This window comes from Channa argus, chromosome 7, assembly GCF_033026475.1.
Source record: "Channa argus isolate prfri chromosome 7, Channa argus male v1.0, whole genome shotgun sequence".
Taxonomy (NCBI): Eukaryota; Metazoa; Chordata; class Actinopteri; order Anabantiformes; family Channidae; genus Channa; species Channa argus.
In genome coordinates, this window is record NC_090203.1 from 10,193,492 (window position 1) to 10,214,762 (window position 21,271).

The 21,271-nt window shown below is 39.8% G+C and overlaps 2 protein-coding genes and 1 pseudogene across 3 annotated transcripts; all 3 read left to right on the plus strand.

Annotated features, from left to right (window-relative positions):
* The first annotated feature begins 788 nt into the window (after positions 1–788).
* Positions 789–6,445, plus strand: c1s.2 (complement component 1, s subcomponent .2). Of its 2 annotated transcripts, none has more exons than XM_067511505.1 (11): positions 789–920; positions 1,108–1,309; positions 1,412–1,592; positions 2,360–2,485; positions 3,171–3,364; positions 4,261–4,411; positions 4,508–4,623; positions 4,712–4,793; positions 4,890–5,021; positions 5,268–5,342; positions 5,455–6,445. In XM_067511505.1, the coding sequence occupies exons 1-11, from the start codon at positions 907–909 to the stop codon at positions 6,270–6,272; spliced, it is 2,091 nt and encodes a 696-aa protein (XP_067367606.1). In that variant the 5' UTR covers positions 789–906; the 3' UTR covers positions 6,273–6,445. The 2 variants fall into 2 exon arrangements, with proteins under 2 accessions (XP_067367606.1, XP_067367608.1); XM_067511507.1 differs by having other exon boundaries at positions 821–920; positions 1,111–1,309.
* Positions 6,446–10,522: 4,077 nt separating this feature from the next.
* On the plus strand, positions 10,523–16,245 carry c1r (complement component 1, r subcomponent). The gene is made up of 13 exons (XM_067510017.1): positions 10,523–10,681; positions 11,019–11,232; positions 12,421–12,604; positions 12,687–12,827; positions 13,255–13,457; positions 13,580–13,727; positions 13,908–14,026; positions 14,118–14,196; positions 14,343–14,477; positions 14,999–15,073; positions 15,170–15,375; positions 15,465–15,679; positions 15,802–16,245. Exons 1-13 carry the CDS (start codon positions 10,581–10,583, stop codon positions 16,166–16,168), a joined length of 2,187 nt encoding a protein of 728 aa, XP_067366118.1. The 5' UTR covers positions 10,523–10,580; the 3' UTR covers positions 16,169–16,245.
* A 2,661-nt stretch (positions 16,246–18,906) lies between these two features.
* Positions 18,907–20,896, plus strand: LOC137130204 (complement C1r subcomponent-like; annotated as a pseudogene).
* The last annotated feature ends 375 nt before the right edge of the window (positions 20,897–21,271 follow it).

Genomic DNA, 21,271 nt, shown 5'->3' on the forward strand with positions numbered 1-21,271 from the left:
TTACATCAGTTAAATGTGTACAACCCTTATTTCTCACTGTTACGGCCCCTGGCTTTTTCTCCTTTCCTCCTACTGTATTGGTATTTGAAGCTGTCAGTGTTTTCCCTTACTTGGATTGTGTGCCTAATTTTTGCTGCCATGCCTACCACGCTCCTGATAGGTCTGGATCGCCTACCTGGTCACCTCCTCCTCTACCAACTGGTTGGTCCAACTTCTTTCACATACTCTGGTATGTGAGTATGTCAGCAGGTTTTAACTTGAGTTAACTGCTGATTCATTTCTTGTTAAGTCCTTAGACTATTGTTGTGTTGGTTTATGGAGTTTCCTTCGTTTTGGAGATTGGCTTTGCTTGTTTTCTTTTTGTGTAGAAACCAGTGTTTTGTATTACTGTTTGACTTTTATAGAATTGTTGCTTCTTTAGTTAATTGGAATGGTTGGATGCCTCAAATCTGTTTTCAGACTTCTCTTTTACCTAAACCTCATAAATTTATATTAAGCAGATTAATCATGTAACATGTGGATATGTCTTTCTATTACTTTCCCCACCCCTAGCGAGCCAGGGTCATAGCACTCACAATACCTGTTCCTAATCACTTCATCACCATTGTTTTCATGGAATCTAAATTATAGTGACTTTGGAGTTTTTTAAGTCAGTGACATATTTTTTTTCTACAAATACACTCAGTCTGAAAAGATTGTGTCTGTTTATCTTCACTTAAAACACTTCAGTGTTACTGCAAGCATGCAAAAATCACAATCTGCAAATAGATTTTTTTAATGCTTACGGCTGCAAAATATGAGTAAGAGGGGAAGAGGGGCAGCTAGCCAGAGATGGAAAGTAAAAGAGAAAAGGGGAAGGAGAGATGTTGATGTAGTTCATATCAGGAGAGATTTGATCGGATCACAATGTTAAGATTAAGGTGGGTTTTGGATTTTAGCACTATGAAACTGTGCACAATATTTGCTTGCAATACGGTAATACAATGTTAATGGATCTCTTTACTAAGCTGTGATTTAGCAGTTTGTTTTTTGGATGTCAATTTGTGACTGACTTTTTCTGTGTCTCAACGTAAACTAAACATTTTTTAAACTTGATTTTCGTTCCAGAAGTCTTCTGCTTCTCCTGTTCTCCCATTTGGCCCACTCAATGCTGTTGGGATGGGTGGAGTCTCCAGGTTATCCCAGCGGATACTTGCCCCATGCTAGTTCAAATTGGAGCAGGTGTGCCCCCATAGGTCACATCCTCTCCATCAGGCTCATCCACCTGGACCTGGAGGACAGCAAGGACTGTGAAAACGATGCCGTGAAGGTTAGGGCTCGAGAAAGGTCTTCTACTTCAAGAAGTAAAGTGATGTCTAATGGTATTATTTCTCTACAACATACATTTTTAATTTTGTCTCATCTTTTCTAGGTCTTTTCAAATGGAAACCTAATTTCTGTTCTGTGTGGCAAAAAAGAATTTGAGGAGCTTCAGGCCAATGTAAATCCCTCTCTTACCTCCTCCTCGGGCGGCTGTCTTTCTCTCTCTTTCGAATCTGACTACTCAAACGTCCATAGACATACTGGCTTCAGGGGCTTTTACACAGTGCAAGGTGAGCGACAGAAGCAGAGAAAAAGAAAAAGTTTGAGCTGTATGTCAGCTAAGCCTAATGCTTTTTCTCAATTTGTTTTTAGAAATATTTTAGTTATCTTTGCAGTCCAGTGATGCTAAGGCTGATGAGGTTTTTGCTGTCATCAATGTAAAAAGTAACTTACTAAATGTCCAGGATTGGTTGTCCATGATCAATGATTTGCAACTTGCACTGCATTAAGTAGCTGAATGTACGCATGAGATTGTTTTAAAAAAAATAGGTCAAATAGAGGATTAATGAAGATGTCTCTGTGTTTAGCGGTGAGACTTTCAGTTTCATTTGAAGGCTGCAGTTTCATTTATAACAATTTCTGCTGTACAGTAGAAAGTTAGTTCAAAAATGGTGGGAAAATTCTCAGTAATATACAATAAGTTACCTTGTTTCACTGCACTGTTTAGGGTTAGATACAGTTATTTGATTTCACTGTACAGCAGATTTGAAATGGTAACTGTTTATGTCAGCCCTTGTCTCTGTTCTCATATGAACAGATACAGGTGAGTGTGCCACAACTAATATAAAAGTCTCTTACAGCTTAATATTGTCTACCACATATGTTAACTAGTGCCCAAAGCAAATCAGGGTTTATGAAAAGTGTTTAGATAACTGAGTGAATCATGTTCCTTGATGATCAATAAAAAAAAATTGGCTGAGAGTAAATAATATATTTTTTAAAAATCCTTAGTTTGACTTGACTGTTACATTTATCTTTTACTATTTTGTTTCTTCAGACTATGACGAATGTGAGGATGACCCAGATAATCAATGCACCCAGTTCTGTCACAACTTCATTGGAGGGTACTACTGCTCCTGTCGCCATGGTTACCACTTGGACAAAGACAAGCACACTTGCACAGGTACAAATATTCCGGACTCCAAAGAAACATTAGTTAACTGTTAAACTAGACAAAAAGAAAAAAAAAATAAGGAAAAGGGAACAAAACTGAAAGATGAAGTGAAACTTGGAAAACAGAAAAAGCAGAAGCAGTAAAGGATGGGTGGAGGTGGGGGAAGGAGATGAGAAGCACAGTAGGTTTGTGTAATGCGGATGGGCTCGTGTGACTGGGCCGAAGGAATGCTGAGATCAGGGGAAGGGGAAAGGGAAGGCAGCAGACCGTCTCACATGCACGGACCCTCCTAGTATTCACAATCGAAGTCAGATGATCCAAATCCCACCCAAAAGCAGAGGGGGGTCCAAATAGCCAGAGAGCACAGGGTAAGGGTGTCTGGGGGGGAGAAGGCAGAGAGAGATACGGTGCCAGTGAAGTCAGAGTAATTCGGGCAGGGTCCGAGATCCGAAACAAGTTAGGGTACATGGGGTCTGAATTGCTGGAGAGTCACCAAATGTGGGCAGGTTGTAACAGGGAGACCGGTTGCAACGTAGACAGGGGAGAACACAGGTGAAAGCAATACGTTTGATTGTGGAGGTAAACTAGAGATATAGAGAAGGACCGGAAGTACTGACATCAAAATAAAAGCCCCAAAGCGGAAGTAATCCTGAAAACCATAATAGATGATGATGAAGTTTTATCTCCAACACAGTGAGTTGCTCTGAAGATCTGTCAGGGTTGAGCCAAGGTGAGGTATCCAGTCCCTCTTGGCCTGGTTCATATGCAGAGAATGCCAACTGTTGGTACACTCTGTCGGTGGAAGCCCACCTGCAGCTGGAGCTCCACTTCTCTGAGGTGTTCGATGTAGAGCAAAGCCCTGATGGTCAATGCATTGACACACTGAAGGTAAGTGTTGAGTCAGAATGTCTACTTACTACGCTGAAGCATGTTTTATGTTTGACTTCCAACTTTAGAGAACAGCAACAGGAAGTTCAGAAAAATGTTGAAACTGCATAAGGTTTGACAACTCGTGCATAGGGCAGATCCTATTTGTAGTTTCTCTTTGTTACCTTGTGTGTCTGTGCCTATAAAAAAGTATTTAGCACATACAATATGTAAAATATTACTTTGTTTGCTAAACCACAGAAAAAAAGATATTTAAAGTTACAGTAAATAGATTACAACTATAAAGTACAGCCTATTTGTTTGCCTAAGTAGACTTCAGATCCATGTCAGTATTTTAGAGTTTAGTAGAGGTCACAGCCTTGAGTCTGTGTGGTTAATTATAACTCTTTATCAGGTTTGCACATCTGGACAATGCAGTTTTTCACTATTGTTCTGGATGTAGACTCTGACTCTGAGTCATTAATACTGTTGTTTTATAACTATTCCCGGGATGCTCTAGCTTAATACATGAGGTCATCTTGGAAAAATAACTTTTCTACGAAGTTGCAGACTGCATCAGAATTTCTTCCAGGATTTCCATGTAATTAGAGTTAAGATCACATGTGATAATGACTTACGGTGCCAACAGCAGGACAGTCATATAACTACACATAGCTGATTTCCATTTAAATGACTCTCTCTCTCACTACTGAATTCCCAGAAAAGATTGTATGTATTTAACAGGCTGAATACTTCAGCCGATATGTCAGTTTTTAGAGGTACTGTTCATCCTGAAAGACACACACACAGACACACACACACATACATCTGCCATCTGGATACTTGGGCAGAGGAAACGGCAACGAGGTCGTCAAGAATTGTACATTGTATAATTGCCTGTATTGTTCCATTTGCAGATTGAGACTCCCTCTGGGACTCTGGGGCCATTCTGTGGTCACACGCCTCCCCCATCTCCCTACCTCACTCACTCACATAAAGTCAAAATCCACTTCACTTCTGATGGCTTTGGTAGCAACAAAGGCTTCACTTTCCACTTCCAGACCAGAGGTACTGCAGCTTCCTCATCTTTCTGGCATACTAACATTTTTTTCCTGAGGCTTGTGAGAAACACAATGAATTTCTCTTTTCACAAATTAATTGCAGACAAGGTTTGTTTAGCAGACGTAATCCCTCACTCCACTGTGACTCCTCAGAAACCAGAATATCGTCCAGGTGAAAAAGTGACTGTAACTTGTGACCTCGGTTATTTCCCAAATACTGTGAGTGTAAAACTTTAATCATTCTATATTTTATATTCAAATGTTTAACACACTGAGAAGATAATTAATTTATCTTTTTGCAAAGTAGAAAGGTGTGAACGCCTTCTCATCAGAGTATGTGACATCATGCCATAGTACAGGCATATGGGTTCCCCATTTTCCTTGTGAACGTAAGTTCTTTGTTTTCTGAAAATGTCCTATATGAATGACTTGTCTTATATTTCTTGTTTTCTTACTCTGTCTTTCAAAATGTTTTTTTCACATAGCTGTGGACTGTGGTTTCCCTAATATCCCAGAGGATGGCATCCTTAAGTTGGTGGGTGACAACCCTCAAACTCAGTATGAAGACCAGATCCTGTTTACCTGCAACTCCAACTATTACACTCTGGAAGGAAATGGTGATTTTAAGATGCTTTTATGTATTTTCTAAAACTTTAAAGAACTTTAGAGTTTAAAGAAAACAAAGTTTTTTGGTTTTATACTTCCAAAAATACTATTTGTTGGCGTCTGGACTTGTCTAATGTCGTCAGTAAGTTACATTTTCGGGATTATCATGACCTGGATCACTGAGAATCTCCACAGACATCCCTCTAATTTCATTGGTATGTTATTGTTTCACCAACATCCCCTCTTCAAACTTTCAGACACATATACTTGCAGTGCCAATGGTGAATGGATATCTAGGGGTGGCAAGACAGAGATGCCAAAATGCACTCCAAGTAGGACTTTAAATATATTTCTTACATATACAATACATTTCTAATTTGTCATTATTCGTTGAAGATGTTTCCTTTTATACATGAATCTGATTGTTTTTTTTATATATTTCAGTTTGTGGGATACCTACCAAAAACATTGCAAGTGCAGGAAGAATTCTAGGAGGTGAGAAAGCAAAACTGGGAGAAATACCTTGGCATCTTTTCATAAGAGAACCAAGTAGAGGAGGAGCAACACTGATTAATGACCGGTGGGCTGTCACAGCAGCTCATGTTGTGGAAAATACAGAAGAAACATCTTTGCGCCTGTATGGTGGATTGGTAGACGGATCAAAGACAAGAAATACACAATCTAATGTAGTTGTCATGGAGAGTGATAGGATCATAATTCATCCCAACTATGCTGTAGGCACTGAGGAACGCATCAATTTTGACAATGATATTGCTCTGATCAGACTAGCTTCGAGAGTAAATTTTGGCCCAAATCTCATTCCTATTTGTCTGCCAGACGCAAATAGGGGCTTGTTAATAAGTGAACAAGGCACAGTTTCAGGCTGGGGGTTGACAGAAAACAGGAAAACAACGAATAAAAATCTTGTTCTGGCTCAAATGCTACAGTACGCACATATTGGGGTTTACTCCCTTGAACAGTGTGAGGATACCCCTTACATGTCAGATGACAAACGCATGATTTTTACTAACAACATGTTCTGTGCTGGGGCACCAGGGAAGGACAGCTGCCAGTTTGATAGTGGAGGTCCATTTGTTTTACCTATGTTGTCTTCAAGTCAAAGGCCTTTTTATCTGACTGGCATCGTGTCCTGGGGATCCCCCTGTCAGGAGAAGAAGTACAAGGGTTATTACACCAAGGTGGAGAATTATGTTGACTGGATTAAGGAGACAATAGATAAAGTAGATTCGTCTGAGATATAGAAAAGATGAAGTAGAAACAATTGCCACTAATCATATAAAGACTGATTCAAATCTTAAAAATAACAATGCAAATACAGAATAAAGACTATGATCATGTAATCAATGTACCATAAACACAGTGACAATAAAAAACTTACTTTACCGTTGTATTAAAGGAAATGTTTGCACATCAACTGAAGTGTGTCTTTCGATCTATTAATAATTAACATATTATACATACACACAAACTTTTTCAAGGTTCTTCAGGGTCTCAACACACTGGGGTACGTAATAGGAGACAAACCCTTGCACTACAAGGTTGCACAATAATCCTGACTGCTCATGAAGAATGTAAATTTAAATCAGAATAAATAGAAATGGATAATTGTGTAAATCCTGTCTAGCAACTTTTATGGCAATATATTTTATGAAAAATGTAGTCACGGAAACATTCGTGAATAACAGCTTTTTAATCAAACTAGTAGACCAGGTTGATAATGTTGGAATTAATATCTCAATAGGAAATACACGCAAGATCACAAAACAATGCAAGCGCAAGGGGGCACAAGCCAGTGTCTTCTTGTGCCAGTCCCAAGTCTGGATAAATGCAGAGGGTTGTGGCAGGAAGGGCATCCGACGTAAAACACATGCCAAATCAAACATGCGAATCGTGACAAAGACTTCCATACCGGATCGGTCGGGGCCCAGGTTAACAACGACCGCCACCGGTGCTGTTGACCTACAGGGTACCGGTGGAAATTGGACTACTGTTGGTCGAAGACGAAGAAGAAGAGGAGGAAGGTGTGTTCGTAGGCAGAGAGAGAAGAGGAAAGCTAAGAATGTAGGACTGACAGTAGGGACTTTGAATGTTGGTACTATGACAGGGAAGGCTAGGGAGTTGATCGACATGATGCAGAGAAGGAAGGTGGACATACTGTGTGTCCAGGAGACCAGGTGGAAAGGTAGCAAGGCTAGAAGCTTAGGAGCAGGGTTCAAGTTGTTTTACCATGGGTCAGATAGGAAGAGAAATGGAGTAGGAGTTATATTGAAAGAGGATTTTGTGAGGAATGTTCTAGAGGTGAAAAGAGTATCAGACAGGTTGATGAGTCTGAAGCTGGAAGTTGAAGGGGTGATGTTCAATGTTGTGAGTGGTTATGCCCCACAGACAGGATGTGAGTTAGAAGAGAAGGAGAAATTCTGGAGTGAGTTAGAAGAAATGATGCAGAGCATCCCCAGAGGTGAGAGAGTTGTCATTGGTGCAGATTTCAATGGGCATGTAGGTGAAGGGAACAGAGGTGATGAGAATGTTATGGGCAGGTTTGGTGTTCAGGACAGGAACGCAGAAGGTCAGATGGTGGTTGACTTTGCAGGGAGAAGCACTCAGGTAGACTACATCTTGTGTAGACGTTGTAATCTGAAAGAGATCAGTGACTGTAAAGCATTGGTAGGGGAGAGTGTAGCCAGACAACACAGGATGGTGGTGTGTAAAATGATGCTGGTGGTGAGGAAGATAAGGAGGACTAAGGCAGAGCAGAGGACGAAGTGGTGGAAGTTGAAAAAGGAAGAATGTCGTTTAGTTTTCAGGGAGGAGCTGAGACAGACTCTGGGTGGTTTGGAGGTGCTTCCAGATGACTGGACTACTACAGCTAATTTGATCAGGGAGACAGGTAGGAGGGTACTCGGTGTGTCATCTGGAAAGAGGAAAGCGGACAAGGAGACTTGGTGGTGGAACGAGGAAGTTCAGGAGTGTATACAGAGAAAGAGGTTAGCTAAGAAGAAGTGGGACACTGAGAGGACTGAAGAGAGTAGACAGGAGTACAGGGAGATACAGCGTAAGGTGAAGATAGAGGTGGCAAAGGCCAAACAAAGAGCATATGAGGACTTGTATGCTAGGTTGGACACTAAAGAGGGAGAGGTGGATTTGTACAGGTTGGCCAGACAAAGAGATAGAGATGGAAAGGATGTGCAGCAGGTTAGGGTGATTAAAGATAAGGATGGAAATGTATTGACAGGTGCCAGGAGTGTGATGGGAAGATGGAAGGAGTACTTTGAAGAGTTGATGAACGAGGAAAATGAAAGGGAACGAAGAGTAGAAGAGGTGACTGTTGTGGAGCAGGAAGTAGCAAAGATTAGTAAGAGTGAAGTGAGGAGGACATTGAAGAGGATGAAGAGCGGAAAGGCAGTTGGTCCTGATGACATACCTGTGGAGGTATGGAAGTGTCTAGGAGAGGTGGCAGTAGAGTTTTTGACTAGTTTGTTTAACAAGATCTTGGAGAGTGAGAGGATGCCAGAGGACTGGAGGAAAAGTGTACTGGTACCAATTTTTAAGAACAAGGGAGATGTGCAGAGCTGTGGCAACTACAGAGGAATAAAGCTGATGAGTCACACAATGAAGTTGTGGGAAAGAGTAGTGGAAGCTCGGCTAAGGGCAGAGGTGAGTATTTCTGAGCAGCAATATGGTTTCATGCCTAGAAAGAGTACAACAGATGCAGTATTTGCTTTGAGGACGCTGATGGAGAAGTACAGAGAGGGTCATAGGGAGTTGCATTGTGTCTTCGTAGATTTAGAAAAAGCGTATGACAGGGTGCCGAGAGAGGAGCTGTGGTATTGTATGAGGACGTCTGGAGTGGCAGAGAAGTATGTTAGAGTGGTGCAGGACATGTATGAGAGCTGTAAGACAGTGGTGAGGTGTGCTGTAGGTGTGACAGAGGAGTTCAAGGTGGAGGTGGGTCTGCATCAAGGATCGGCTTTGAGCCCCTTCTTGTTTGCTCTGGTGATGGACAGACTGACAGATGAGGTTAGACAAGAATCTCCCTGGACTATGATGTTTGCAGATGACATTGTTATTTGTAGTGAGAGCAGGGAGCAGGTGGAGGAAAATCTAGAGAGGTGGAGGTCTGCTCTGGAAAACAGAGGAATGAAGCTTAGCCGCAGCAAGACAGAATACATGTGTGTCAATGAGAGGGAATGAGAGGGTGGAATGGTGAGGTTACAGGGAGCAGAGGTGAAGAAGGTGCAGGACTTTAAGTATTTAGGGTCAACAGTTCAGAGCAACGGTGAGTGTGGAAAAGAGGTGAAGAGGCGAGTGCAGGCAGGTTGGAACGGGTGGAGAAAAGTGTCAGGTGTGTTGTGTGATAAAAGAGTATCAGCGAGAATGAAAGGAAAGGTGTTCAAGACGGTGGTGAGACCAGCAATGTTGTTCGGCTTAGAGACAGTGGCACAGAAGAAAAGACAGGAGGCAGAGCTGGAGGTAGCAGAGCTTAAGATGTTGAGGTTCTCTTTGGGAGTGACGAGGATGGACAGGATCAGGAATGTGTACATCAGAGGGACAACTCATGTTAGATGTTTTGGAGATAAAGTCAGAGAGGCCAGATTGAGGTGGTTTGGACATGTTCAGAGGAGAAACTGTGAATATATCGGTAGAAGGATGCTGAGGTTGGAGCTGCCAGGCAGGAGGTCTAGAGGTAGACCAAAGAGGAGATTTATGGATGTAGTGAGGGAGGACATGAAGTTAGTTGGTGTGAGTGAAGAGGATGCAGAGGATAGAGTTAGATGGAGGCACATGATTCGCTGTGGCGATCCCTGAAAGGGAGCAGCCGAAAGGAAAAGAAGAAGAAGAAGATCACAAAACAACAAGAATACACTGATAAAGACAAAAGTGTGCTAAGGTCGAGGTTAGCATGTAAACAAGTTCAAAACCACATCTTGCTCTTAGTTTTAGTTTACATGAGGAAGAAGGTCCATTAGGAATGAACACTCCAAATCACAGAAAAAGCACCCAAATTTGACTCAGAGACTATACGTTTTTAGGTTTTCTTTGTCTAGAGCAGAGATGGTTACACATGATCTCCATTTGACCTGTGTTATCACTGGCAAACAAAATTCAAAAACATGCACCCTATTAGCCTGCAAGTGTTTCACTGTCACAAATCTTTGAATACAATCAGCTGCTTCTGCAAAGTGTTAGGGTTAAGGTTACACCAGCATGTGTGTTTATATCTCAAGTAAAAATTCTGGTGTTTGACTCCCTCTGGTGGTGAGGAGTGTGGTTGAATTAGCCAAAATTTGAATTACACATCAATATGTGTAAATCTGAGAGAGGTTGAAAAATACTATATAGTACTTTATATTTTAAGTCATAATTGGACAGGATATGAACACAAAAATTAAGTTTAATTCAACAACACCTTGCTAATTTTAAGAAGAATTATTTCTCAACCCTTTTTCACTTCAAAGTCAAGCGTTCATTTGATTTTGCCAAGACAAACAAGGCTTATTCCTGGCAATAACGTCGTGTGTTGCTAAACACTGACAGACTTTGTGATATTAATGTTTCACTTGAATGTCAAGCATTTGCTCCTACAACAGTGGATCCATTCACTCACAGATTTATTCAATGCAGAGATGGGCTGGACCGTCTATTTTATCTGGTAAGTTAAAGTGAAATTTTTAAGCCATGTGTATATTGTACTTAAATCCTTTTTTCATTAATTTTGTGGTTGATTTCGAAATTTGTATACCTGTATTGATGCTGCTTATAATATCAATGTCAGTTATCTTCTGCATGCTGAATATTACAGGTGAGCCATATTTTATGAGTCGATTAAGGGATTTGCCTTGTGTAAAGTCTCTGCATTATTATGTAGCTTACACACTTATGCTGATTGCATCACTGTGTTTATTCATCTCTGTTTGCATCAACTTTGGACCAGCAACTCATATCACTGATAAACAGATCGAACTCTCTCTGTTCATGCACCTTTTCAGGTTCCTGTATGTCACAGTGTGTGAGTGCAAGGAACTGCCAGTTGCCGAGCCTGCAATGTATGGAGAGGTCAAGTCCCCAGAGTATCCCAAGCCTTACCCTCCCGACCTGCTGGCACAGTGGGACATCAGTGTACCTGAGGGTTACCAGATTCGACTGACCTTCACACACATGGACATCGAACCTTCTCCAGGCTGTTTCTACGACGCCCTTACAGTCAGAGACACATTTCAATACATTCATAATCTCAAAAACCAGAGCAGTGCTGAGTTGTAATTTAAGTGTGGCTCAATAGCCAGTTTTTTAAACTTAAACGTGAATATGACAACTTGACAACTGATTCTGCTGTTGTTAGTACTATAAGCCTATGTTCATCAGAAGTAGCCAATAATAAAATCTTTGGGCCTAACTGCTATTTCAGTACATCGGGCTTGACCCACTTATATAAAATACAAAAACTACAAGATTCATATTTGGCTTCAGGCCTCATGAGCTGCATGAGAATTAGCATTTTTTTTTTACCTTTAATGAATGGAACAAGAGAGCCATAGCACAGTGGGTGAGTTGTTTCTTGCAGGTAACCTTCGTGTGTGGTAATCTGTCTCACAGCAAGGAAGACCTTGTTGACCTCTGCTTTAGCAATGCAATTGCATACGGTTTTCTTGAACAAAAAGCATTTCACATAGTGGTGTCATTTAAGTAATAGATCTACTTGTTCTTCGCTGATTACTGGGTGATTGAAACACCCTGTAAGGAGCTAAATCATTTTGACAACACGAGTCCCAGAGTTTTAATACCTTACAGATTATTTAAACTCAGAAGTCTGCATGTAGAAGGATTCAGACGTCGGCCACTTGGAGGCAATGAAACAAGTGAAAAAAACACCACCACCAAAATTATGAAGATATGCCAAGCTTATTAGATAAGGGTTGCTTATTTACATTTCCAACATACAAAGACCATTTATCATCATGGATTTGTGCATCTGGCATCTTAATAATTTAAAATCCAATTTTCAACCTCCTTTTAGCTGTACTCTGGTCTCCACTAATCCCTGATGAAAATACCTCTTTATCTGCAAAACATTGCTATTTGTTAAGGAGCAGAGCATAAAAAACCCCATCTGCTTTAAATGTTGAAGACCAGTGAATCCAAAGAAATAACTGTTAATACTTCACATTTCATATACATTTTAAAGCTATGAAAATGAAATGAAAACATTGAGTCTAGTTGCTGCCAACATGACACTTGAGATTTAGCATCAGACATGGAACTTGGATGTGACTTTGGCTCAAACTGTAACATTGCGATGAAAATTACTGCTGTTAATTACTAGAGTTTATGGTAAATTGCTAGCGTTTGTTAAATAAATAAATAAATTTTAACCTATGTACAATCTTCCAGGTTCACTACGATGGAAAAGTTGTGGGAAGGTTTTGTGGCCACGAGAATTCTGATGATGGGCATCACCCTGGCAACCAGCCCATCTTGTATCCAGACAACCATCTCACTCTCATATTTCAGACGGACAACTACAACCCAGAGCGCCACCAGAATGTGGGCTTCTCTGCTCAATACCAGGCAATAGGTACAACTTCTCCTTCTATCAGCTTTTCAGCCACTACTAAACTATCTCCCACTAATTTAGTGTAACTTAATATCTTCATTAGACATAGATGAGTGTTCTGCACCCGAACCTGCAGATGGCTCAGGTCCTCTCTGTGCTCAGATTTGCCTCAACACACTTGGTTCATACCTCTGCTCTTGTCACCATGGCTATGAACTTCGCCCTGACCAGCGCACTTGTGCGTGTGAGTATTGCGCAGATACATACAGTACATACAGTAAGTTTCGTGCACATTTGTGCTCCCGCTTAGTCAAACTGTTGTGGCTCTGTTTGTGACTACAAACCTCTGTTCTTTGAGGGAACTCTGTAACAATGAGTCTGCTGGGGGAACAAATCCTAATTTAACAAATCACTGGTGCGGTTAAATGTCCTGCAGCAGCAAACCCCAGTGGTAGTCAATAACTCAGTAAGAAGTGTCTAGTTAAAATCAGCATAATCAGCATTTATGGGAGAATAAGCATTTACATATTTTAACTTTATGTTGCTGCTCTACTTATCTATCACTAAACTCTCATCAAAGTTTGGTACAATACAGAGTTAAATAGATGAAGAATTGACCTTAAATAAAAGTCTGCTTTTTACTGAAATTCTGGGATATTCTTCTGGTCCAGTATCCTGCGGTGGTGGTATTTTTGATGAGCCAGAGGGGCATCTGTTGAGTCCAGGGTACCCTAACCCCCCACCACATGGTGTGTCCTGCCAGTATGTTATTTCTGTGGAAAAAGGCTTCACTGTCACTCTCAACTTCTCTGACTTCCACATCGAGAGTGTGGACACTGACAGAGGCCGAACATGCCTGCATCATTGGTTGGAGGTAACAAAAAGCAACTTTCTTACACTATTCTGTTAACTGTACATTTTTATACGAAGAAATGACAATAAATACACATGTCATGCATACTGGAAATTAATGGTCTACTACTCCTGTCTTTACAGGTGACTGTTCCAGGCAGAGATCCCATGAAACTGTGCGGCACAGAAAGCCCAGGTTTGCTGAATACCAATTCCAACACAGTCCAACTGGACTACCACACTGACAATGAAGGCCTGAGCAACGGCTGGAGCCTGGACTACAGCACATACAGTGAGAAAGAGAGGGATACTTGTAGTAGTTAACTACTAAACTGCAATTGAAGTTATGAGTGCTACTGTCAAAAAAGTTTAGCACATTGATATACATTTTCCACCATCCTGTCTGCTTGAGGCTGGTGGTTGGGTAGCTTTAAATTGATGTAACATGTTTGCTTGCCATTGGCGTTTGCAGGAGTGAACTGTCCATTACCTGGAAAAATAGCTAAGGGCAGGGTTACACCTAGCTCGACTGAATACCTCTACAGAGACTACATCTTTGTGCGCTGTGATCAAGGATACAAGCTGATGATGGTTAGATGATAGTTTAGATATTTTACAATGAGCAATAAAAAAAAGGCACATTGGCTGATGTCTTATCAGTATTCCTTTGTTTCTTTCTTAGGATGGTAAGGAGATTGCCAGCTTCTCTACCATGTGCCAGAGCAATGGACAGTGGCACCTCCCTTTGCCTGAATGCCACAGTATGTTATGTTGAGGATTCTATAAAAGATGCCTTAAAACATTTATAAAAAGTATTTTACAGTTCCACCTTAAATTAAATCATTATATTGTTTATTTTGTATCTCATCGAAAAAAATATTGATGCCCTTGTTTTTTTCTTCTGCAGTAATTGACTGTGGGGAACCTGAAACTTTGCTGAATGGAAGGGTGACCTTCCTGTCTGGTTTTCAGAATCAGTACCGTTCTGTTGTTCAGTACCAGTGTAATGAACCATTTTATTCTCTCCTTGTGGGTGACAATGGTGAGACATTTATGAATAGTTTTCTATGAGATCATTTTTATTCCCCACTATTCCTACCAACTGTTTGTTCAATGGGAAACTCCTAAACTTGCTGGAAGTATACATTTACTGGAATAATTTCTGTTATTATACATGAGTACAGTAATGCAGTGGCTGTCCTATTATGTCATGCAGACTTTATGTACATTGTGATAAGTACACAGTTTCAACAAGAGAAGTGTGGTAAAATGCCATACTAGATTTTCAATAGCACAGAAAAGAATGGAAAACAATAGGTTTGAAAATACATTTAAAACAAAAAAATCTCATAAAGCCTTAGCATCATGTTTAGCTTTAGTGTAATGTAAACCTTAGTAAATTAACTAATCATCGTACCTTAACATCAGTCTAAAAATCAGTATTTCACTGAGCTGCGACCTATCAAACTGCTCATGGAGACATCATCATCTCCTCTTTTGTCTTCTGTAATAAGCTATAGATTAACATCAGCATACTGCATATTTTTTCGTGTTACCATTTAGTTACCTTCACCTGTGAAGCAGACAGGAAGTGGAGATCAGACAGCGACGTTGTTGTCAGTCCTACATGCATACCAGGTATTGCTTTATATTGTACAAATAAAATCATGCAAAAACAAACCTTTTAACTAATCACAAACTACATAATCATGTATAAATCTTTGTCCCATCCAGTTTGTGGTAAACCAACAAAGCTCATCTCTGAGTATCAGAGGATCATTGGAGGCAATGAAGCTCCAGAAAATACAATCCCTTGGCAAGTTCTACTGAGTATAGATGGGGCAAGAGGAGGAGGCATGGTGATTGCAGACCGCTGGATTATGACTGCAGCTCATAATGTAGTAGAGAATGAAAAAACAGTATCAAATGATACAATACGAGTAAGTGGAACACTAAAGCTGCTGTCAGCATGGCCGCTGCAGCCATGTTTCATCAGTGGACACACTTAATCTTTCTTCTTAATTTGCAGATTTTCATGGGACTTACTGATGTCAACACAGATTTGACTCCTGGTGTGTATGCTGCATCAGTCCACGTTCACCCTGAATACAACAACCCCACATCGGTGGACTACAGCAATGACATTGCCTTGATCAAACTGCATGAACCCATTACATTTGACTCATTCGTCATGCCAATATGTCTGCCTCCAGAGGACGCTACATACCACACAGGCACAATGGGGTAACGACATGAATGCTTGATTTTATTTCATAATAATTCATTTCAGTAGAAATTTCTCTTACTTATAAAAAGGAGATTAATTTTCTACTGTGTTCACCATAATTGTGTCTATATCATTTCAGACTGGTTTCAGGCTTTGGCATTATAAAAGTTGATGGCAAAGACTTTTTGAAAAATAAGCTGCAGTATGTGCGCCTCCCTTTGGTGAACCAGGAGACATGCAGTAATTCAATCACGTTGATGACGCGGGGAAAGGATAATGTGCCAATCCTGACAAATAACATGTTCTGTGCCGGATTCCCTGAAGGTGGGAAAGACTCCTGCCAAGGAGACAGTGGAGGCCCCTTCGCCCTGCATGACAATGAACAGTTCTGGGCTGCTGGGATTGTCAGCTGGGGGTTCGAGTGTGGAAAGCGAGGAACATATGGCGTGTATACCAAAGTCGCCAACTACCTGAGCTGGATAAGCAAGACAATGCAAGAGAACTGAAATTTACAGTAATTCATTACAATTTGATGTAGAGACCTTGATGACCTTCACAATAAGACAAAAATGACTAAATATAATCTTGTCTGCATTGCATTTTGTGTCAAAAGTTGTGAACTCAGATCATCTTCCAGTTGATGATAAAATGACCAAGTATAAATCCAGTCATCGTGATAACAACAATTTTAAAAACAATTCAGAACTTCCCAGTTGTTTTGAAAGAATCTCATACAGATCATTTTAAAAGTAAACAAATCTCCCAAAATTCATTTTTCTTCAACTATTCTTCAAGTATAAAGTGAGTTTTTTGGCATTGTTGCAACCATGATTTTCATAAAATTTCATTATTTTATTTCATAAAATAAATTTTTATGTTGTGATGTATTTGACAGATAAAATTCTGTTCAAGTACAAGTTGCAAAAATAATTTTGAGTATTAAAAATCAAAGGTTGTTGTTAGTACTCTGAATAACACAGATTTATAGATAGCCATAATGAGAAAACCCAATAACTCCTCTTAACTCCTCTTTGAGCAAGAACTAAGTGATAATGAAGAGGAAAAAACTCATGAGAGAGCTGGACTGAAGGTGGGCAGCCATCTGCCTTCACCTCTTGGGGTAAGTAGAACGTGGAGACAGAAAAGAAAAGAAGAGTGAAAAACAGCAACAACCAAAATACTGGGCGAGTTGGTAGGACCAGCACAGTAAGAGCTGGCATGGAAGGGAGAATAAATAAAAAGGCTTCCCAGTGAAGCAGAAATAATTGGCCTTCTCTGGTTGTTTAAAGGGTGAGCCTCGCTCAAAACATTATGAAGGGAATAACTGCATTGGCGCTTAGCTGTTCAATGGGGCCCGGTAACAGAAGTCTTTGACAGCACAACTCCACATCAATTATATAGGTTTTGGAGTATGTTCAGTGCTATAAACCATTTTAAAAACGTACAAATGGCAGATTTAATTTTTTAGTTCAAATCCAATTTGTTTTACATTTGAGTTCAGTTACTCAGTGTACCAGTTATTGTCCGAACTCTTCTGCTACAGATCAAGCTAGCATGTTTTTGTGCCAAGATAAACAAATCCAAATATCAAGGTTAAATTTCAACAACACGACACAGCCTGCGCAACCAAAATGATCAATATGAGGATGAAACGTTTCACTTATAACACTAAATAAAATACAACTAAACTTCTTCCAAACATGACACTGACCTGCTTTATCATCTGGTAAGCTTGATATTTTTAACTTGCCATTTACATGTTTAAGTTTTTTTCTTTTTGATATAAATCTTTATCTTGAGTCATACTGTTTGCTGTATCTGCTGTGTAGAGTTTCCTAATATTTGCTGTTGTTCTGTTGTTGGCATTATGTATTGTCTGCAACTAATGTTCCAGACATCCTGTCTGTAGATTGAAATCAGTAATCTAATATTTCATTCAAAATCCCAAAGCAACATTAGAGTAGAATAATACAGTGTTTATTTTTCTATTTGTTTCAACCTTGTATCAACTAACTAGCACCTTGGTTCCAACTTTTTCTGTTTTTGCACCTTTAGAGGCTTCTGTGCTTTCCGTGGTTTAAGTGCTGTCAGCTGAATAACTCTGAGGTTGTAATGCATGGGGTGGTCCAGTCCCCCCAGTATCCCAAGCCTTACCCTCCCAACCTTCTGAGGCAATGGGACTGTTCCTAACACACCTGGATATTAAGGCCCCTGAAGGCTGCTATCAAGACTCTTTGACAGTCAGATTCATGTTTTATATAATTCTTTTTATATAATCATTAAAATTATAGATCTGTGTTTTTATTTTCAAATATTAAACCTGGATTTTAAACTAAGAGTTGTTATTTTATTTTTACTTGCAGCATCCTGCCTGAGATAGTAACATGTTGCATAACTTGACATGGTGTTAGCCGGTTATAGTTGGTTAGCATTTTCACACCTGGTCATAGGTGTGTGGGTTGAGTGTGAGGCTGCGGGGTTTCATAACATTTTTTATTTGATAAATTAACTCAAAGGGCATAATAAAAAATAATTTTATACCAGAGGGGTTACTGTATGTATTGATTAGTGGAACCAAAGGTTAGTAGTCATGGGACAAATGAATAGGACGTGAAGCTTAGATTAAGTTGCCTACTGAGTCAGCCAATAATGGTTTAATCCTATTTGAAGTCAAATTTGCTGTTTCCACTGCTAGTGTATTGAGAACCAGAGGTAGACTTCTTTTTATGCAGTGAGGTCTGAATACACACTGCAATGGACTTTATCTACCCCAATTTGTATTAAATCTTACTGTCATGTACTAAGGTTGTTTTGTTATTTGTGTTTTGCTTATAATGAGACTGCAACAAAAAACAAGACAGATTGTAAAGGATATTAAAAAAGAGTGTCTTACAACTCAAGACATCCCTCGCCAGTTTAATAAATTCAGGGGTTTAGCTTTTACAACCTTACTTAATGTGGTATGATCAATAAAACTGCAAATATAAAAAAACTGTGCCACTGTCCACTTGTGCAACTGTTGTATTAATTTTGAATTTTAGCTAAATGTAAGCAAGAGCGTCACCTGTGGCCACAGTTGCTATTAGGCATGAGTAACACATTCTTGTTTCAACTCAAATTACACAAAACATTGTTTTTGTGAACTGTCACAATGTACGATTGTTACTCTCTTTTGCTACTTTTCTAAGGTTCTCTTTGAGTAAACGGTCTTGGCTAAGTGTTATGGCCAGAAAAGTTCCTCTGATCATCCAAGCAAAGAGCCGATTCTCTCTCCAGGCCACAGACTGACTCTCATATTCCAAACAAGCGACTCCACTCCAGAACTACAACATCACATTGGCTTCTCTGCTACCTACAAAGCAAGAGGTAGAGCTTTTATGGTCACATCCCTGTTCTCCTCAATGCTTTATGTCCCAACATTCAAAATAAATTCAAGAAAAATTATTAACAAGTTTTTCCAGAATTTCTGGAAACTATTTTGCAAGGACTTATAAGCATTTATTTTGTTTTTACATGTCCAATATCACTGCTAGTCATATATATTCATTAAAATGGCTCTGTTTTGTTCTTATATGGTGATTGACTGTGGGGAACCTGAACCTTTGCTGAATGGGGGAGTTACCTACTTGTCTGGCTTCCAGAATCAGTATCGGTCTGTTATTCAACATCACTGTAACAAACCATTTTGAGGGTGCAAATGGTGAGACATGGGACATGTTAATATATCACGAGTAATTCACACATTTGTGATGGTATGATGATTACATTTAAATTAAAATGCCACTATCACATTCTTTTATGTAGTTAACTTCACCTGTGATGCAGATGGAAAATGGAAATCCATCCACAAAATTGTTGTCACTCCAACATGCATACCAGGTATGTTATTGTACCAAAATCAAAATCTAGGACTCTCACTACAGACCTGAAATATAGGTGAAGCTAATTTATGTCCCTCTAATAAAGTTTGTGGTAAACCAACAAAGCTCATCTCTGCCTATCAGAGGATCATTGGTGGCAATGAAGCTCCAGAAAATACAATCCCTTGGCAAGTTCTACTGAGTATAGATGGGGCAAGAGGAAGAGGCATGGGGATTGCAGACCACTGGATTCTGACTTCTGCTGTTAATGTAGTAGAGAATGAAAAAACAGTATCAAATGATACAATACGAGTAAGTGGAACACTAAAGCTGCTGTCAGCATGGCCGCTGCAGCCATGTTTCATCAGTGGACACACTTAATCTTTCTTCTTAATTTGCAGATTTTCATGGGACTTACTGATGTCAACACAGATATGACTCCTGGTGTGTATGCTGCATCAGTCCACATTCACCCTGAATACAACAACCCCACATCGGTGGACTACAGCAATGACATTGCCTTGATCAAGCTGCATGAACCCATTACATTTGACTCATTCGTTGTGCAAATATGTCTGCCTCCAGAGGACGCTACATACCACACAGGCACAATGGGGTAACGACATGAATGCTTGATTTTATTTCATAATAATTCATTTCAGTAGAAATTTCTCTTACTTATAAAGAGGAGATTAATTTTCTACTGTGTTCACCATATCTATGTCTATATCATTTCAGACTGGTTTCAGGCTTTGGCATTCTAAAAGTTGATGGCAAAAAATAAGCTGCAGTATGTGCGCCTCCCTTTGGTGAACCAGGAGACATGCAGTAATTCAATCACGTTGATGACGCGGGGAAAGGATAATGTGCCAATCCAGACAATTAACATGTTCTGTGCCGGATTCCCTGAAGGTGGGAAAGACTCCTGCCAAGGAGACAGTGGAGGCCCCTTCGCCCTGCATGACAATGAACAGTTCTGGGCTGCTGGGATTGTCAGCTGGAGGTTCGGGTGTGGAAAGCGAGGAACATATGGTGTGTATACCAAAGACGCCAACTACCTGAGCTGGATAAGCAAGACAATGCAAGAGAACTGAAATTTACAGTACCTCATTACAATCCTGATGACCGCAGTAACAAAATGCAAAAAAAAATAATTCTAACAAAAATATAGATAGAAAAATAATATAGTTTTTTGTTTGTACTTTACAATTTTGTGCTGACAATATCTTAACAATAACCATAATGAATGATCTACATCGGATTTGTCTGTTTAAAGTTAATTGTTGTCCAAGTAAAGTTAATTGTGTGATAAAATTTCTTTTTTCTTTCTGATTAAAATTTAAAACAATAAAAACTATTATCTGCTATTTATATAAGTCTGCTATTTACTCGATTCCCCAATATTATTAAGGGGAGATATTGTGGAACAATGAATATTGACCATTCACCTTATAAAATCTATATAGAAGAACCAACGGCCAATATGCCTGTGTTTATTCAACAAGCATCATCACTTCATCGCTTCATCATGTTTCATCCTGAAGAGTGGCTCCAGCAGATTCCAGAAACAACATCTGAATTCTTTGTCCAGAAGAGTGCAGTACAAAGAAAAATGAAGATAGTGTGCAGGACACTCAAGCTCAAAAACCTCCAGTAAAGACAAATGACAAATGAGGAGTCATCATCTGATCAGTCCCAAAATCATTCTCCAGCACGACAATGACCTTAAACCTCCAGAGTCTTAACTGT